At 44.8% G+C, this 13,617-nt stretch overlaps 3 protein-coding genes across 5 annotated transcripts; 1 reads left to right on the forward strand and 2 right to left on the reverse strand.

Moving 5' to 3' along the window:
* Window positions 1-62: 62 nt before the first annotated feature.
* Window positions 63-2,977, reverse strand: LOC131134397 (claudin-1-like). Its single transcript, XM_058079648.2, has 5 exons — window positions 2,388-2,977; window positions 2,142-2,306; window positions 1,998-2,079; window positions 551-664; window positions 63-336 (listed from the first exon to the last, which is right to left on the reverse strand). Exons 1-5 carry the CDS (start codon window positions 2,602-2,604, stop codon window positions 240-242), a joined length of 675 nt encoding a protein of 224 aa, XP_057935631.2. The 5' UTR covers window positions 2,605-2,977; the 3' UTR covers window positions 63-239.
* A 305-nt stretch (window positions 2,978-3,282) lies between these two features.
* On the reverse strand, window positions 3,283-6,844 carry LOC131134388 (presenilin-associated rhomboid-like protein, mitochondrial). 3 transcript variants are annotated; one of them, XM_058079634.2, is made up of 10 exons: window positions 6,686-6,844; window positions 6,088-6,277; window positions 5,886-6,026; window positions 5,750-5,798; window positions 5,565-5,660; window positions 5,281-5,430; window positions 5,139-5,209; window positions 4,956-5,057; window positions 4,791-4,888; window positions 3,283-3,631 (listed from the first exon to the last, which is right to left on the reverse strand). In XM_058079634.2, exons 1-10 carry the CDS (start codon window positions 6,757-6,759, stop codon window positions 3,508-3,510), a joined length of 1,095 nt encoding a protein of 364 aa, XP_057935617.2. In that variant the 5' UTR covers window positions 6,760-6,844; the 3' UTR covers window positions 3,283-3,507. The 3 variants fall into 3 exon arrangements, with proteins under 3 accessions (XP_057935617.2, XP_057935618.2, XP_057935616.2); XM_058079635.2 differs by having other exon boundaries at window positions 5,561-5,660; window positions 6,088-6,289; window positions 6,686-6,811; XM_058079633.2 differs by having other exon boundaries at window positions 6,088-6,289; window positions 6,686-6,809.
* A 174-nt stretch (window positions 6,845-7,018) lies between these two features.
* On the forward strand, window positions 7,019-13,254 carry LOC131134381 (nucleotidyltransferase MB21D2). The gene is made up of 2 exons (XM_058079622.2): window positions 7,019-7,417; window positions 7,802-13,254. The coding sequence occupies exons 1-2, from the start codon at window positions 7,168-7,170 to the stop codon at window positions 9,064-9,066; spliced, it is 1,515 nt and encodes a 504-aa protein (XP_057935605.1). The 5' UTR covers window positions 7,019-7,167; the 3' UTR covers window positions 9,067-13,254.
* The last annotated feature ends 363 nt before the right edge of the window (window positions 13,255-13,617 follow it).

Genomic DNA, 13,617 nt, shown 5'->3' on the forward strand with positions numbered 1-13,617 from the left:
ATAAAGTGTTCATGTGGAATTAAAATATAAAAACATCCCTTCACACTCCACAAAAGTTGTTTCAAGTGAGTAGCTTTAATATGAATCAAGTGTTGATGTACTTTATTTACAACAAAAAAGACAATGTATGAATCCTAAGAGTAAAATAACACGTGATGACACCAAACATGTATTTTTTTTATAAGAGGACATCATCACTATGTGCTTTGATTTGTGTGACGGTGCGTTCAGGGAGCAGGTCAGACGTAAGCTTTAGCGGCGCTGTTGTCAGAGGTGGAAGCAGCCGTGTAGATGTTGTGACCTTGGTTGTTTTTGGAGTAGTTGTAGGAGAAATGTCTGCAGGAGGAAATGACATCCCAGAAGAACAAGGTTTATATTTGACACTATGCCATGTTTGTGATATTCATACTATGCTAGCAATATGTCATACATGAATACGATACAGTGTGGTAATGAAGTATTTTGCACTGACGGCAGGTGCGTTGGCTTATGATTTTCAATTTGACAGGCAACGCCCTCTTGTGGTTAAAGTTACGCAGTGCGGGATTACCTTGCAGGAGGGGTGGACGAGCTCTTCCTGTAGGAACAACACAGCATTGAACCTCCGATCAGGGCTAAACCGGAAGCCCCCCATCCAAGATAGAGACCGCTGCCCAGTTCGTACCTGCAGCACACTCATCATCATCATCATCATCATCATCATCATCATCATCATCATCATCATCATCATCCTCATCCTCATCCATTCAAATTAGTATCAGTGTTCACAATCATCAGCATTATCATTTCATTATCATCATTGTTCTCCACATTCACTATCATTCTTAGAATGATATCATCATCAACCTCTTATCAAATTGTCATCATCATCACTATTCTCATTCTCATTCAAAATGATGTCCGGTCTGGTCTGCTCACCATTAGCATTATCATCAATAAGTTCATCACCTCATCAAAGTGATCATACATCATCAACACCATTTGGTATCATTGTCATCATCATAAGCCCTCATTATCATCCTTGTATCAACATCATTTTAGTCATTCTGTTATTATCGTTCTCATTCTCAATCTCTCATTCCAGTGTGTTCACCGACTTCAGTGTCGATCTGTCATTAGTGATCATCAACCTCATAACCACCACCATCATCATCATCATCATCATCATCATTAGCATTGCTGGTATTCTGATCATTGTACCCCCTCATCAACATTATCACAATCCTCCCAACCAACATCCTTTCAGTCATCCCCATCATTCTCATCAGTTATCATAATCAGTCTCATCAAAGAACTTGTTATGGGTTATAGTTGTCATCAAGCATCATCTTCATCGGTATGATAATTCTCATTCAAAATGATCCACAACAATGTCATCATTGTCATCACTATCAATCATCATCACTCAATGACCTATCATTATCAGTGTCATCAATTATCATCCTCATGAGTCCGATCAATCTCCGCGTCCCTCATCAAAATTATCATCCTCGTAAATGTCATCATGAGTCATCAGTTATCATCCTCATCAGTTTGATCATTCTCATTCAAAATGATGATGGTGAACGCACCATCATCAATCGAGAACCTCATTCCACCTCATCATCGTCACCGTTAACCTCAATTATCATCAGTCTCATCAATGACCTTCATTGTCTCCATGATTCTCAACAGTTATCATCATCCTCATAACCATCATCATGATTTTAGTCACATGATTTTTGATCATCATATGTATTTATCATCACTACCGTCATTCACTTCGTCAGTATGATAATTCTCATTCAAAGTGAGCATCATCCTTATTCTAACGCCTCATCAAAATGCTCATCATCCTCTTAACCATTGTTAACCAATGTAATCATTGTTATAGATTTGTCATCACCTTTGTCGTCATGATTCACATCAACAATCCTCATCCTTATCGTCCCTTTCACTGAATTTATCATCCTCATGATCAATATCGTTTCTATTAGTATTATCATCGTTCTCCTGACCTGACTCCATTGTAGAGAGGATTGTAGAATTCATGGATGACCCTTCCAGCGTACCAGGACACTGCAATCAGGGTGAAGACCCCTACACACACACACAGTATGTGGCATTCATGACAGTCTTGGCAATGATGTTTCAGGACATACCTGACAGGATGAACATGGCGCCTCCACTCAAGACGATTTGACCTTTAACCTGGTCTGAGGTCCTGGCGATCTTGGTGCACTTGAGTCCCAGCACAGACACGATAATGGAGGCCAGGCCCAGCACCATAGACATGATCATCAGGGCCCGGCATGCCTGCAGGTGGACTGGACCACACTGACTATTACAACTTTGGACATTTTTAGTGAAGTGCACACAGTACCAGCTGGTCATTAGTGGGTCCTCACCTGGCAGGCCCAGAAGCGTCTTGAACTTGTTGCACTGGACCGAGCCCATGGAGGTGGCGGCGCAGCTCATCCACAGCCCCTCGAAGTGCCACTGACTGCTGGTGACCGACTCCGCCTGACTCCGTACCTTCCACAGCTGCGAGGATGTGCAGCTGGATTGCAGACACCACGACAGCACGCCCAGAACCAGACCCACCACCTGCAGGCCCACCGCCATGCTGCTCAGAGCTCACCTGCAACACAAGGCAACTGACGTCCCGTGTCCTTACTGTCCACTCAAGTCTGGAGGTCAAGGCCAAGTGGAGTTTCAGTTGTTACTCTGTAAATTCAAATTTAGGTTGTGCCTGAGATGTGACGGCTGGCAGTGCAAAGCTGATCTGAACCTCTGAGCCGCTTCAGCGTTTCGGGTCAATGAACTCCACAGAAGGTCAACCCTCCAGAACATACACATTGTTTACACTGCAAAAGGAGACAGTTTCACCCCAAACTGGGCACCTTTTCTTCATCACACAGGCTGAAAATAAGACAACACGTTTAGATGTCATGCTAGTATCCATTGTTACCACATTTGCTCTTTATGAAAAAAAATTACAGAAAGTAAACATGCACGTGTGCACATGTATGAGACGTTTCATGGACTTCAGTCAAACAGCAAACAGATTGTTTGCAGGTCTGCAACATGACCTATAAAAGCAACATATGACCATTTTAGCGCCAATGAAGACAAAAACATAATTTTTATTGTTAGTGTCATATACAAACTTCAACACAACACAAAGCAGCAGTTCATACATGACTAGAATAAACAGTTATGAATATTATATAATATCACATTGTGAAACCTGATTTTCAAAACCACCAGGGGTGTCCAAACTGCAGTCCTGGGGCCAGTATGTCCTTTGGCATATTCTAAAGGAGGATAAAATAAAGTATTAATGATATGTAAGAATCATCAAAGCCCCCCGCCCGCGTTTTGGCATCCCTGTGATAGACTAGAACCAAATAAATCAGCTGTGACGTCTTCATGTGGTCATATTTGGTATTCACCAAATGGTCTGTACAACTATTTATCATGTTTACATGTCGGGACCACTTTGTTCCCATCAGTTCATTCCACATCCTATTCGGAGCCTCCTCGCTGGCCTCCATTGCTGCCGCCGCCACCTGTCCTCAGCTCGTGCCATAACTTGACAAAAGGCTCACGGTTCTTCCAAATGAGCTCGTGTCCAAACATGATGTACCAGCTGGAGGAGAGAGAGGATGGAGGACTATAAGGACTGTTCAAAATAACTTCTTGATGGTCAGACACATTAACAGATGAAAATATTGATTCATTACCGAAAGAAACAAATAAACATGAATAAATAAGAAGTCTAATGTCACTATGTAATCATAAAATGGAAAAAAGGAGCATATTAGAAGGTTGGCCATCGAGCATCGATTGGAACTGGTTCTGACATTCCGATTCTCCTGGAACTTTTTTTTTTTTTTCACTTCTGGTGCCTATGTTCGGTGATTGGCCAGTGACATAACATCAAATTAAAAGAGACGGCGAGTGAGCGTTTGTGTTCATTCATTTCAACAACAGCCAGTGCACGACGGCTATTGCTTGTTTGGCTGAAATTGTGTAAAAAAATGCGCAAAGAAGAATGCATCACTCAAAGGATTAAACACCCCTGGATTCAGTTACCAGGGCTTAAAGTAAAAAAACATCCTGAGCCTGAACTTCACCCCCAAGGGCGAGGGTGGAGCTGACGCATAAGCACAGTGCATATAGCATAAGTCGGCTCAAAAAAAAAAAACTTTTGCACAGATCCACAAGCGGGAACAACTGGGAAAGATAAATTGTGTTAAGCGATGAAAGAGCAAACATGTATCTTCAAATCACAAAAACGATCAGTCATCGGGGCCGCTGCATCAGATGTGGTTGTTGCTCCTGGCAACTGGCTTGTATGTGCAAGGGCGCGGATGGCGGCTTTATGCCCGGCATCTCCGTCGTGGCGGTGGAGTACTTTTTTGCTGCTAGTAACATACTAGGGGTGTGCAACGCATCCCTTATTTGTATTGGCGGTCGAGGGCGGGTGCATGGGCGACCTGGTCTTCGAGTAAAATTTTGTATTAATTAATAACCCTGGGATAAATTCATGGTAATTAATAAGTCATTCATAAAAAAAACATGGACATTTCCTCAAAGAACTTTGGTTAGGGCCCTCATTTCAACCATGCAAACTTTTTATCACCCTCCCTTTGAAAAGAATCGTAATGGAGAATCGTTAGGAACCGGCATCGAAATGAGGAATCGGAATCAGAACCGCTCAAATTCAAACGATGCCCAACCCAAACCGCGAGGACCACATGTCCTCATGCAGTTTTAAATGATTTCATGATGTGTCAATTACTTACATGCCAAAGATGGCTCCTCCTAAATGAGCAGCGTGGTCAAAGAACTTCCACCCCAACACCAACCCGGCTGTATCCATGGCGATGATGCCCTTCAGCGCCTGGGGATGGAGGAAGGAAACACTTTAGTGGATGCACAGAAGAGTGTAAAGAAAAAGAAAGTCTTACGTTGCCTGCAGTGAAGGTGAACATTGGGAGGAAGATGATGGCCAGCTTGGCTTCGGGCATTTTGGTGCAAACCGCAGCCAGGATGGTCATGATGGCACCAGACTGCAAACACATGCACAGTGTTGGACAGTGTTGGACACATCTAATAAGGCTGAAACGTGAATGATCATTGGCTGTGCTCACCGCTCCGAGAGAAGGACCAAACCTCCCTGTGGCCGTCTTGCCCACGTAGCTGACGAAGGAGGAAATAACACCTGGGCACACAGACGACAGCGTCAGCGTGTACCTGGTGGGTGTCACGTGGACCCATTACTGCTTCTCCCACCTGCAGACAGGTAAACGGCCATGAACTGCTCTCGGCCCAGCATGGAGACGGCGCTGCTGGAGAAGCTCCACAGGACGTACATGTTGGCCGCCATGTGGAAGAAGGAGAAGTGGCTGAAGGTGGACAGCAGCATGGGCAAGCACAGTGTCTCTGCAAAACCACGGGAAGGTATATTTACGCCCACAAGAACCTTCTGGGGATGCTTTGGACATCTGGCTGTGCTAGTTATTATTTTAAAATGCATATTTCTCAGTGTCAAGAGGTGTGCACACACACACACTCACTGGAGGCGGGGTCAGCGGTGAAGTATTTGATCATGGAGCGCTGCAGCGATGGCACACGCCAACAACAGAACACAAGGAGGTTTGTGGCAATGATTGCTGAAAGATATCAAATGATTGTGTTTATTTCCATGAGACAAAATGTCCCAAAGCTTATGGCATGATAAGTAATTGCAAAAGCAGCTCACCTGTGACTGTCCGTTGACCGTCACTCAAACTGTTCCACCATTGGTTGAACTGAAAAACAAAAAGCCAATCAGAATGAGTGTGTGTTTATGTGTGTGTTTGTGAGACAGGGTCAACTTCTGCGTCCTCTCTGCTCACTTCCTTGCGGGCGTCCCCTCGCTTCTGCGGCCGCACTTTCTCCATCCAATCCGCTCGCAGCTCATCAAAGTAGCTCTGCACGCGGGACTTGAGCGACTCGTACTGCCAGATTGCCGCCGAGCCAAAGGAGCAGCCTGTAAACTAACATGACAGTCAGCACCCGTCCAAAGTTAACACAGTGACCCGGTGGCAGGTAACATACCCCTACGGTGAAGACCAGAGGGCGGAGAAGGCGGCTGAAGGACCGCGGCGAGCTGGAAGGGAGCTGCTGGCGGGACACCACCTCAGAGGAGTCCAAGTGGGCGGGTCCCAGCTCTTCCTCTACTTTTTTGGTTTCCGGTTTCCTGGGGACTTTCCTGAAGCCGCAACGCTGCTGGAAGCTGTGAGGCCACCTGTTGGACACACTGAGAACTTTAATACGTAACCTTCTGCCTAAGTTCATATTGACTCTACTGAACAACGCATAACATTATATTATTAGGATTATGAATGGCTACCTAATATGGGTAGAATAAACATGACACAGTAATGATACCTAACGTATAATACTATACTATGATTGAATGAATGACTAACGTAAGACAAAGACATAACGACATTCAAAATGTTCAACAGAAGCTCAGGACAAGTTACAGTAACGCAATAACTTAAGCCTTAAAGCTCTGTTTGTTAGCATTAAGCTACCATTAGCCAGCTAGCACCTGCTCCACTTTTGCCTGTTCTTCATACTAACAATGCTAACTCCAACGAGCGGAGGTTTGCCTGCCTGCTGGCGGGGCCGGGCCGGCCAAGTCGCCTACCTGCCTCCCTTCACACTCCGTAGAACGTCCTCGCCGGTCCGACAGAACAGGACGGCGCAGCTCCTCCACGCCATGTTGGTGACCCCTGTGAACCGACACGGACTGACGGATCATTTCCGGGGAGGTACAGCAGCTGGACGGGCTGGACAACAACGACGCTTAGAGGAAGAGAAGAGTGTTACACCCGGAATAACAAAACAACACGTCAATGTGAAGGTAGATTTAACGACACAAACGCAGCTTCCTTTTACTGTCTTCAAAGTAAAACAACAGAAGAAACGAATAAAGTTATTGTGTTTTATTTTGAAGGCCAAGTCAGCGGAAATTCGGCGCCTGTTTCCGGTGGATTGTTTGATGGCGTGAACTGTGGATGCAGTTCGCTGGTGTCTGTTGGGTTCGTTTAATGCTCAAGTAGACCCACCATCACGGCCAGCAGCAGCACGAACAGCCGCTGAAGGCGCCACTGTGACCGCGGAGGAAAGATGGCCGCCCCTGCTCTCTCCAGCCGGACCAGCTCGGCGGGCAGCCTCGGGAACAGCCCCACCATGGCCGCCGGCAGGCTGCCTCACGGTGGTGGGGGCGTCGGGCCCGAGCTCGACTTCAGGTCGGCGGCCCGCATGGAGGACCTGAACCGGCTCATTCAGGAGTTCAGTAAGCACGACCAGCGAGAGTACGACGACCAACGGGCCTTGGAGATCCACACGGCCAAGGACTTCATCTTCTCCATGCTGGGTGAGAAGCGCACACACGTACACATTCTGCAGGAAGAAGACTGCACCTGCTCTTTTACAACCTCATTTAGTGCAAACAAAGGGCCTGCAAAAGTGATATTAACCACAGAATGCTGCATTCATAATTAATAATGAATGAATTTAGCTGAGTGTCCCCAGCCTCCTTTGTTAACAATTGTCGCTTGTGCAGTTGCGCTAATCCACAGGTCAGTTTTACAGAGAACATAAAAATAAAAGTCCACAGGACCGACCGTGTCAAATGCACAGTGGCCATTTCCACTGCAAATTGTTCATGTTTCGTTGTTGTCCGCTTGCCACCTCGTAACAGCGCCACAACGTTTGGAATCTGTCTGTCAATTATTTTATCCTCCACTGTATCCTTCAGGAATGGTCCAGAAGTTGGACCAGAAGCTGCCGGTGGCCAATGAGTACCTCCTGCTGTCAGGAGGCGTCCGGGAGGGCGTGGTGGACATGGACCTGGACGAGCTCAGCGTCTACGCCCGCGGCACAGACTACGACATGGATTTCACGCTGCTTGTGCCTGCGTTGAAACTGCACGACCGCAACCAGCCGGTGACCTTGGACATGCGGCACTCGGCTCTGGGCCACTCGTGGCTCAGCCTGCGCCTCTTTGACGAGGGAACCATCAACAAGTGGAAGGACTGCTGCACCATTGTGGACCACATCAACGGGACCACCAACTACTTCTTTTCGCCCACACTGGTGGCCGACTGGTTCTACCAGTCCATCTCGCTGGTGCTACTGGAGGTGCAGAAGAAGCCTCAGAGGGGTATTCCCAGAGTGGAGAAGGTGGAGAGGAATGGGACGGTCATCTCGGTCATCCTGGGCGTGGGAAGCAGCCGCATGCTGTACGACATCGTCCCTGTGGTGTCGTTTAAAGGGTGGCCGGCCGTGGCTCAGAGCTGGCTGATGGAGAACCACTTCTGGGATGGCAAGATCACAGAGGAGGAGGTGATCAGCGGCTTCTACCTGGTTCCCACATGCTCCCACAAAGGCCGCAAGGAGAACGAGTGGCGCCTGTCGTTTGCCCGCAGCGAGGTGCAGCTGAAGAAGTGCATCTCGTCCAGCCTGATGCAAGCCTACCAGGCCTGCAAAGCCATCATCATCAAGCTGCTATCAAGGCCCAAAGCCATCAGCCCGTATCACCTGCGCAGCATTATGCTGTGGGCCTGCGACCGCCTCCCTGCCAACTACCTGGCGCTGGACGACTTCTCCGCCCACTTCCTTCTGGGCCTGATCGACGACCTGCAGCACTGTCTGGTCAACAAGACGTGTCCCAACTACTTCATCCCGCAGTGCAACATGCTGGAGCATCTGTCGGACGAGACGGCCATGCTACACGCTCGCAAGCTCTCCTCGGTGCGCTCCGACCCGGCCGAGCACCTGCGCACCACCATCGAGCACGCCAAGGCCGCCAACCGACTGACGGTGGAGCTGCAGTGGCGGGGCAGCACCAACAACCTGCCGTCGCCGCAGTCCGACGCCGGCGGCGAGAACCAGCCGGACGACCGCCTGGCCAAGAAGCTCCAGCAGCTGGTCACAGAGAATCCTGGGAAGTCCATCTCCGTCTTCATCAACCCAGATGATGTCACGCGGCCGCACTTTCGCATTGATGACAAGTTTTTCTGAAGCGGACCTCTTCCTCACCCACCTCACCCCCCCCCACTACTCGTGACCAACCTCCACTCAAACCTTATTTTGTACATTTTTGTTATGTTCCTCTGCCACAGTGTCAAGTCGTGTTTGCCACGATGTTTCATTTTTTTTAGTGTTGTTATTTTTCTACTTGCCCCCTCCTCCCCTCACTGTGTTTTACCTGCTGGAGGCCTTGACACAGACATCCATAAAGACACCAAGACACGGACTCCAGATATTGCAACAATCAAGAATGCTGGGGGTAGAAAAAGAGAGAAAAACCGTCTGCTGATCTTGTTAATGGTCACTCATCAAGACTACTTATATGTCACTCACCTAGAGAGTCAATACTCGAGGCACCGTGTCAACAAATGTCTTGTAGTACTTCACAAAGCGCAACTAAAAGCAGTTCAAAGAATGTACTTTTCATTTCCATCTGAAATTTCAATTACCATGTTGTCCAACTGCAAAAAGATCAAAGGCTCAAATGGGATACTTCCATCGGTGAACATGTGTATTCATATGAGAGGTCTTCGCTTTATGTTGTCTCTCTCTCTAAATAGACTCCTAAACTGTTTACAGAACACATGAAGGACATATAAAATGCAGCAATTAAAATATGTAATATGATAATTAAAAGGGGAAAAACTAATAAAGTCTTGGACACTAGAAATGGTGTTTTGCAAGACAGGGAGAGACAGGCTCATTGGGTGAAAGAAGTCTCAATAACGAGACCAGTACACTGTTTAGTTAGTTATCACTGTCCATTTCATAGGAGCACGTGTTCAAAAGTACCATCTTCATCGCTTTCGCTTTGCTTTTCACTTTCCTTTTTTTTTGACTTCTCAGAAAAGTCTGCCCAACACTTGGGAGACATTCATTTATTCATTTTCTACCGCTTATCCTCACAAAGGTCGCAGGCGTGCTGGAGCCTATCCTAGCTGTCTTCGGGCGAGAGGCGGGGTGCTTGGGAGACGATTAAGGGGAAAAAAAGAACAATAGTGACGTTATGCTTTCTCAGTGTAGCAGCGTGTGATTATGTATTCTTCTGCCACGCGTATGTATATTGTGCTGTATTCAGATTTTTTGAAAATGCTTCATTCCCATGAAATGTAACACAAGGACTGCCTGTATTGTGTACAATGTGTACTTGGATCCTGAGCGTGCAAATTTAGACGGTAGTGCTGTTCCAAATCCATTCCAGGCGGCGTTTCATGTAAAGTCTCATGCTTCTGACCCACTCGCAATAATTATTTTAAAAAGTTTGACCTCGGTTTGTATGTAGGGGATACGGTTGAGAACTACTCTGGAAGGTACCACCTTCCGCCCTTCATGATGTCATATCAAACGCTCCCTGATGGCAGTGCGCCAAAGAAAAGGAAAGCCACTACCGTGGAAGTGAAACCACATCATGACAAAAATGCCTCAATTAATAGTTGGCTGTATGCTCAACCACAGACCATCAAGGTCATCCTTGAACATGTCAAAGGATCTGCTCTTATGAAATTGACAGTGAAAGCATTTTAAAATTGTAGTATTTAATATATTTATGATTGTATTTGACACTACTATATCCATCATGTGTTCTGCGTACAGCGTGAGGGACTTATGTGTTCATTGAGGTATATGCACTCAAAAGACTAAGTCTAAGTACGGGATGTGCGCCAATTCAGACACTCATAGAAATTTAACACTGAATCATTTTGCTTATACTGTGAGACACATCAGGCATTATCACAATTGTGTCATAATTATGAACGAATGAATGTGAACGATTCTTTTGAACAACAGTGTGTGTGAATGTAGTATCAGATGCTACATTTTTTAAATTAATGTGCTATGTCCTCCACATGTACAAGGGTTGTTTTTTTTTTCAACACATTTATCCAGATTGTCACAGCAGCCAGATTGTCGCCCTGTACGATTGTAAGAAGCTTCCTGTTTGAGATGAACTGTCTCTTGTATGGTACTAAGGTTTTAGAAACAAGGTGTAAATAACCTCCAAATGAAGTGAAGGGTAGACAGGAAGTTGATAGATTTTTGCACAGAATGTAAACAAAAAAAAAAACACCTGGATTGTGTGCGATCATGCTGATTTTGACATCTGCTGCGCTCTGGACGTTTGTGTGTGTGTGTGCGTGTGTGTTTGTGAAGAAGCTTGAGGAGCAGCAGCCGGTACGCAGCGACACTCTAGGAAAGTTTTCTTGTAAAAACATTGCTCCCGAACACCCAACATTCCTAAGTACACAACACTGATGGTGATTGTAACAGTGTTGTTTGTTAGTTTACATGACAGTCGCAGTGTTTAGGAGCCTGGAAACACAAACATATGAAAACGACATTATCTGATAGTTTCCATGTAAACAGTGATGTACTAGTACACGTGTCTTAAAGTGCTGAGTGTTTACTTCACAGTCATCATACAGTGGTACCTCGGTTTTTTATTAAGTCGTTCAGAAAGGTCTTTTTTTTTTTCTTCGTAGGAAATCATGTCAATCCAATGAATTCCTTTTGAGATAATTTGTTTTACATGTGCAAAACAATTCGGATGTGAAATTATTATATTAGTTTTATTAGTTGCTCACCTTTATCAAATTGCTGGCACTGCCGGTGCTGGATTTTGCGGAACGATACAGTACAGGACAAACGCACTGGTTTGTTACGTGCAAAACTGTACGAAAATCTGACATATTTGACACAAACTGAGGTTTGACTTTGAAACTCACATTTACTCTGCTGAAGGTTATTTTAAGGAACACAAACACTCGTCACAGTGTTTCATTGTCAACTAGTGTCCTGGCATGCACATTACACCGTTTTTTTAAATTTTTTTTTTATACCAGTTGTCACGTCCGCTTTCCGCACACAATCTCCTAAGATGACGTAGCTCCCACGCAACGCCGCGGGATTCGCCTTTATGCAAACTTGATTGTACGAACGCAAATGTCAGCGGCGAGACGCTGCGTACTTGTTGCTGTCCTCCACGTGTCAGCACTCAGGTTAATCTGCTGCATTGCGACACGGTCAGGTCAGATGTCACGGAATGTTCCTTGAGAAGACGTGCTCTAATCTCTCCACCGGCTTGTGTCGCTTTCTCACTTCGGTGTTGTTTTTTGTTTTTTTTTTGGGTTGTGGTCACAGCCCGTAGTCACTTTTAGTTTTAGAACGATGACATATCTGCTGTATATTGAAGACGTTGTAAAGTCACTCGCAGCTGTGTATTTTTTTTTAAGTTCATGCACATCTTGATCTCATTTATGATGGAGTATTGGGGCCACATTGGAAAAACATTTTGAGGATAAAGTTGTACATTTACGAGAAAAAAATGTATACATTTACGAGACTAAAATGGTAAATTTACAAAAGTAGAGTTGTACATTTATGACAATAATGTAACTATGAGAAGAATGTTGGTACATTTATGAGAAAAAGTCAGACATTACGAGAATAAAGTTGTACATTTTTATGAATAAAGTATTTTATGAGAAAAAATCAGAAATTTCTGAGAATAGTCGGAAATGTACAAGAAAAACTCACAACTTTAGATTATATATTGCCTGAGAGTTTCTACTTTCACTTAATATTATGACTTCTTGCAAATGTACCACTTTATTCTCGAAATTTTGTTTTTCAAAATGTCTGCTGTAATTTAAGCATGGATATCATCACCAATGTTTTTTTGTTTTTTTTATGAAAGCTAAATTGTGGGAAGTTTACAGGAAACAATTTTTCAGGGGAGGGTAATGGGAAAAAGGCGGCTTGGTTGTAGCATTGTTTTTAATTTTGGTTTTGTGTCATACATATTTCCTTTAATAATGCCAAAAAAAGCGAAGAAATACAATTGGTCATGTGATCTCCATTTTCTCATCCTCAAGTGCAATTAGTGAAAACACACACACAGTAAGGGTCTCCGCACCACTGACACAACATAGAAGTGCCACACACACACACACATACACACACTCCTGCTTGGTGGAAATGTAAACCATGTGTTGTGACCTTTGCCCTTCTGTGTCCACAACCTTTGAACTGTGATTCATTTTGTATCTCCTCACTACTTTGCTGCTCTGCTCTCTTCTCAAAGGATGGATTTCTTTATGCAACGTCCACCATAGCTCCAGCCTTCTTCTTCACTGTACAGTAGAGTCACTATAAAGTCTTTTAACAGCAAGCCGTGTCTCCTCTTTGCCTCCTGCTGATACTGCATGTCTCATTTTAAACTCACACGTATGCTGATGAAGGCTACTGCAAAGATGCATGCATGTTACACACACGGGAGCTCAGTCAAATACCATCATATACAGGAAAAATATGCCTCAGAGGCCATATTATCTTATGTTAAATACAATTATTGAAATTAATGTATTATTTTATAAGTCCAGTTATTCGAAATTCAAGTTTTGGTTTTTTTAACTCTTTTTTTCTGTTTTTGCTGTTGTTTTTTTGTGGTTTTGTTGTTTAATTGTATATTTATTACGTCCCGTGGCCCGCACTTTGGACACCCCTGATCTGAAAGATTATCATGATTGTTTGGTGATTTTTCCT

This window comes from Doryrhamphus excisus, linkage group LG8 (genome assembly GCF_037039965.1).
Source record: "Doryrhamphus excisus strain RoL-2023G ecotype Guam linkage group LG8, RoL_Dexc_Guam_v1.1, whole genome shotgun sequence".
Classification (NCBI taxonomy): Eukaryota; Metazoa; Chordata; class Actinopteri; order Syngnathiformes; family Syngnathidae; genus Doryrhamphus; species Doryrhamphus excisus.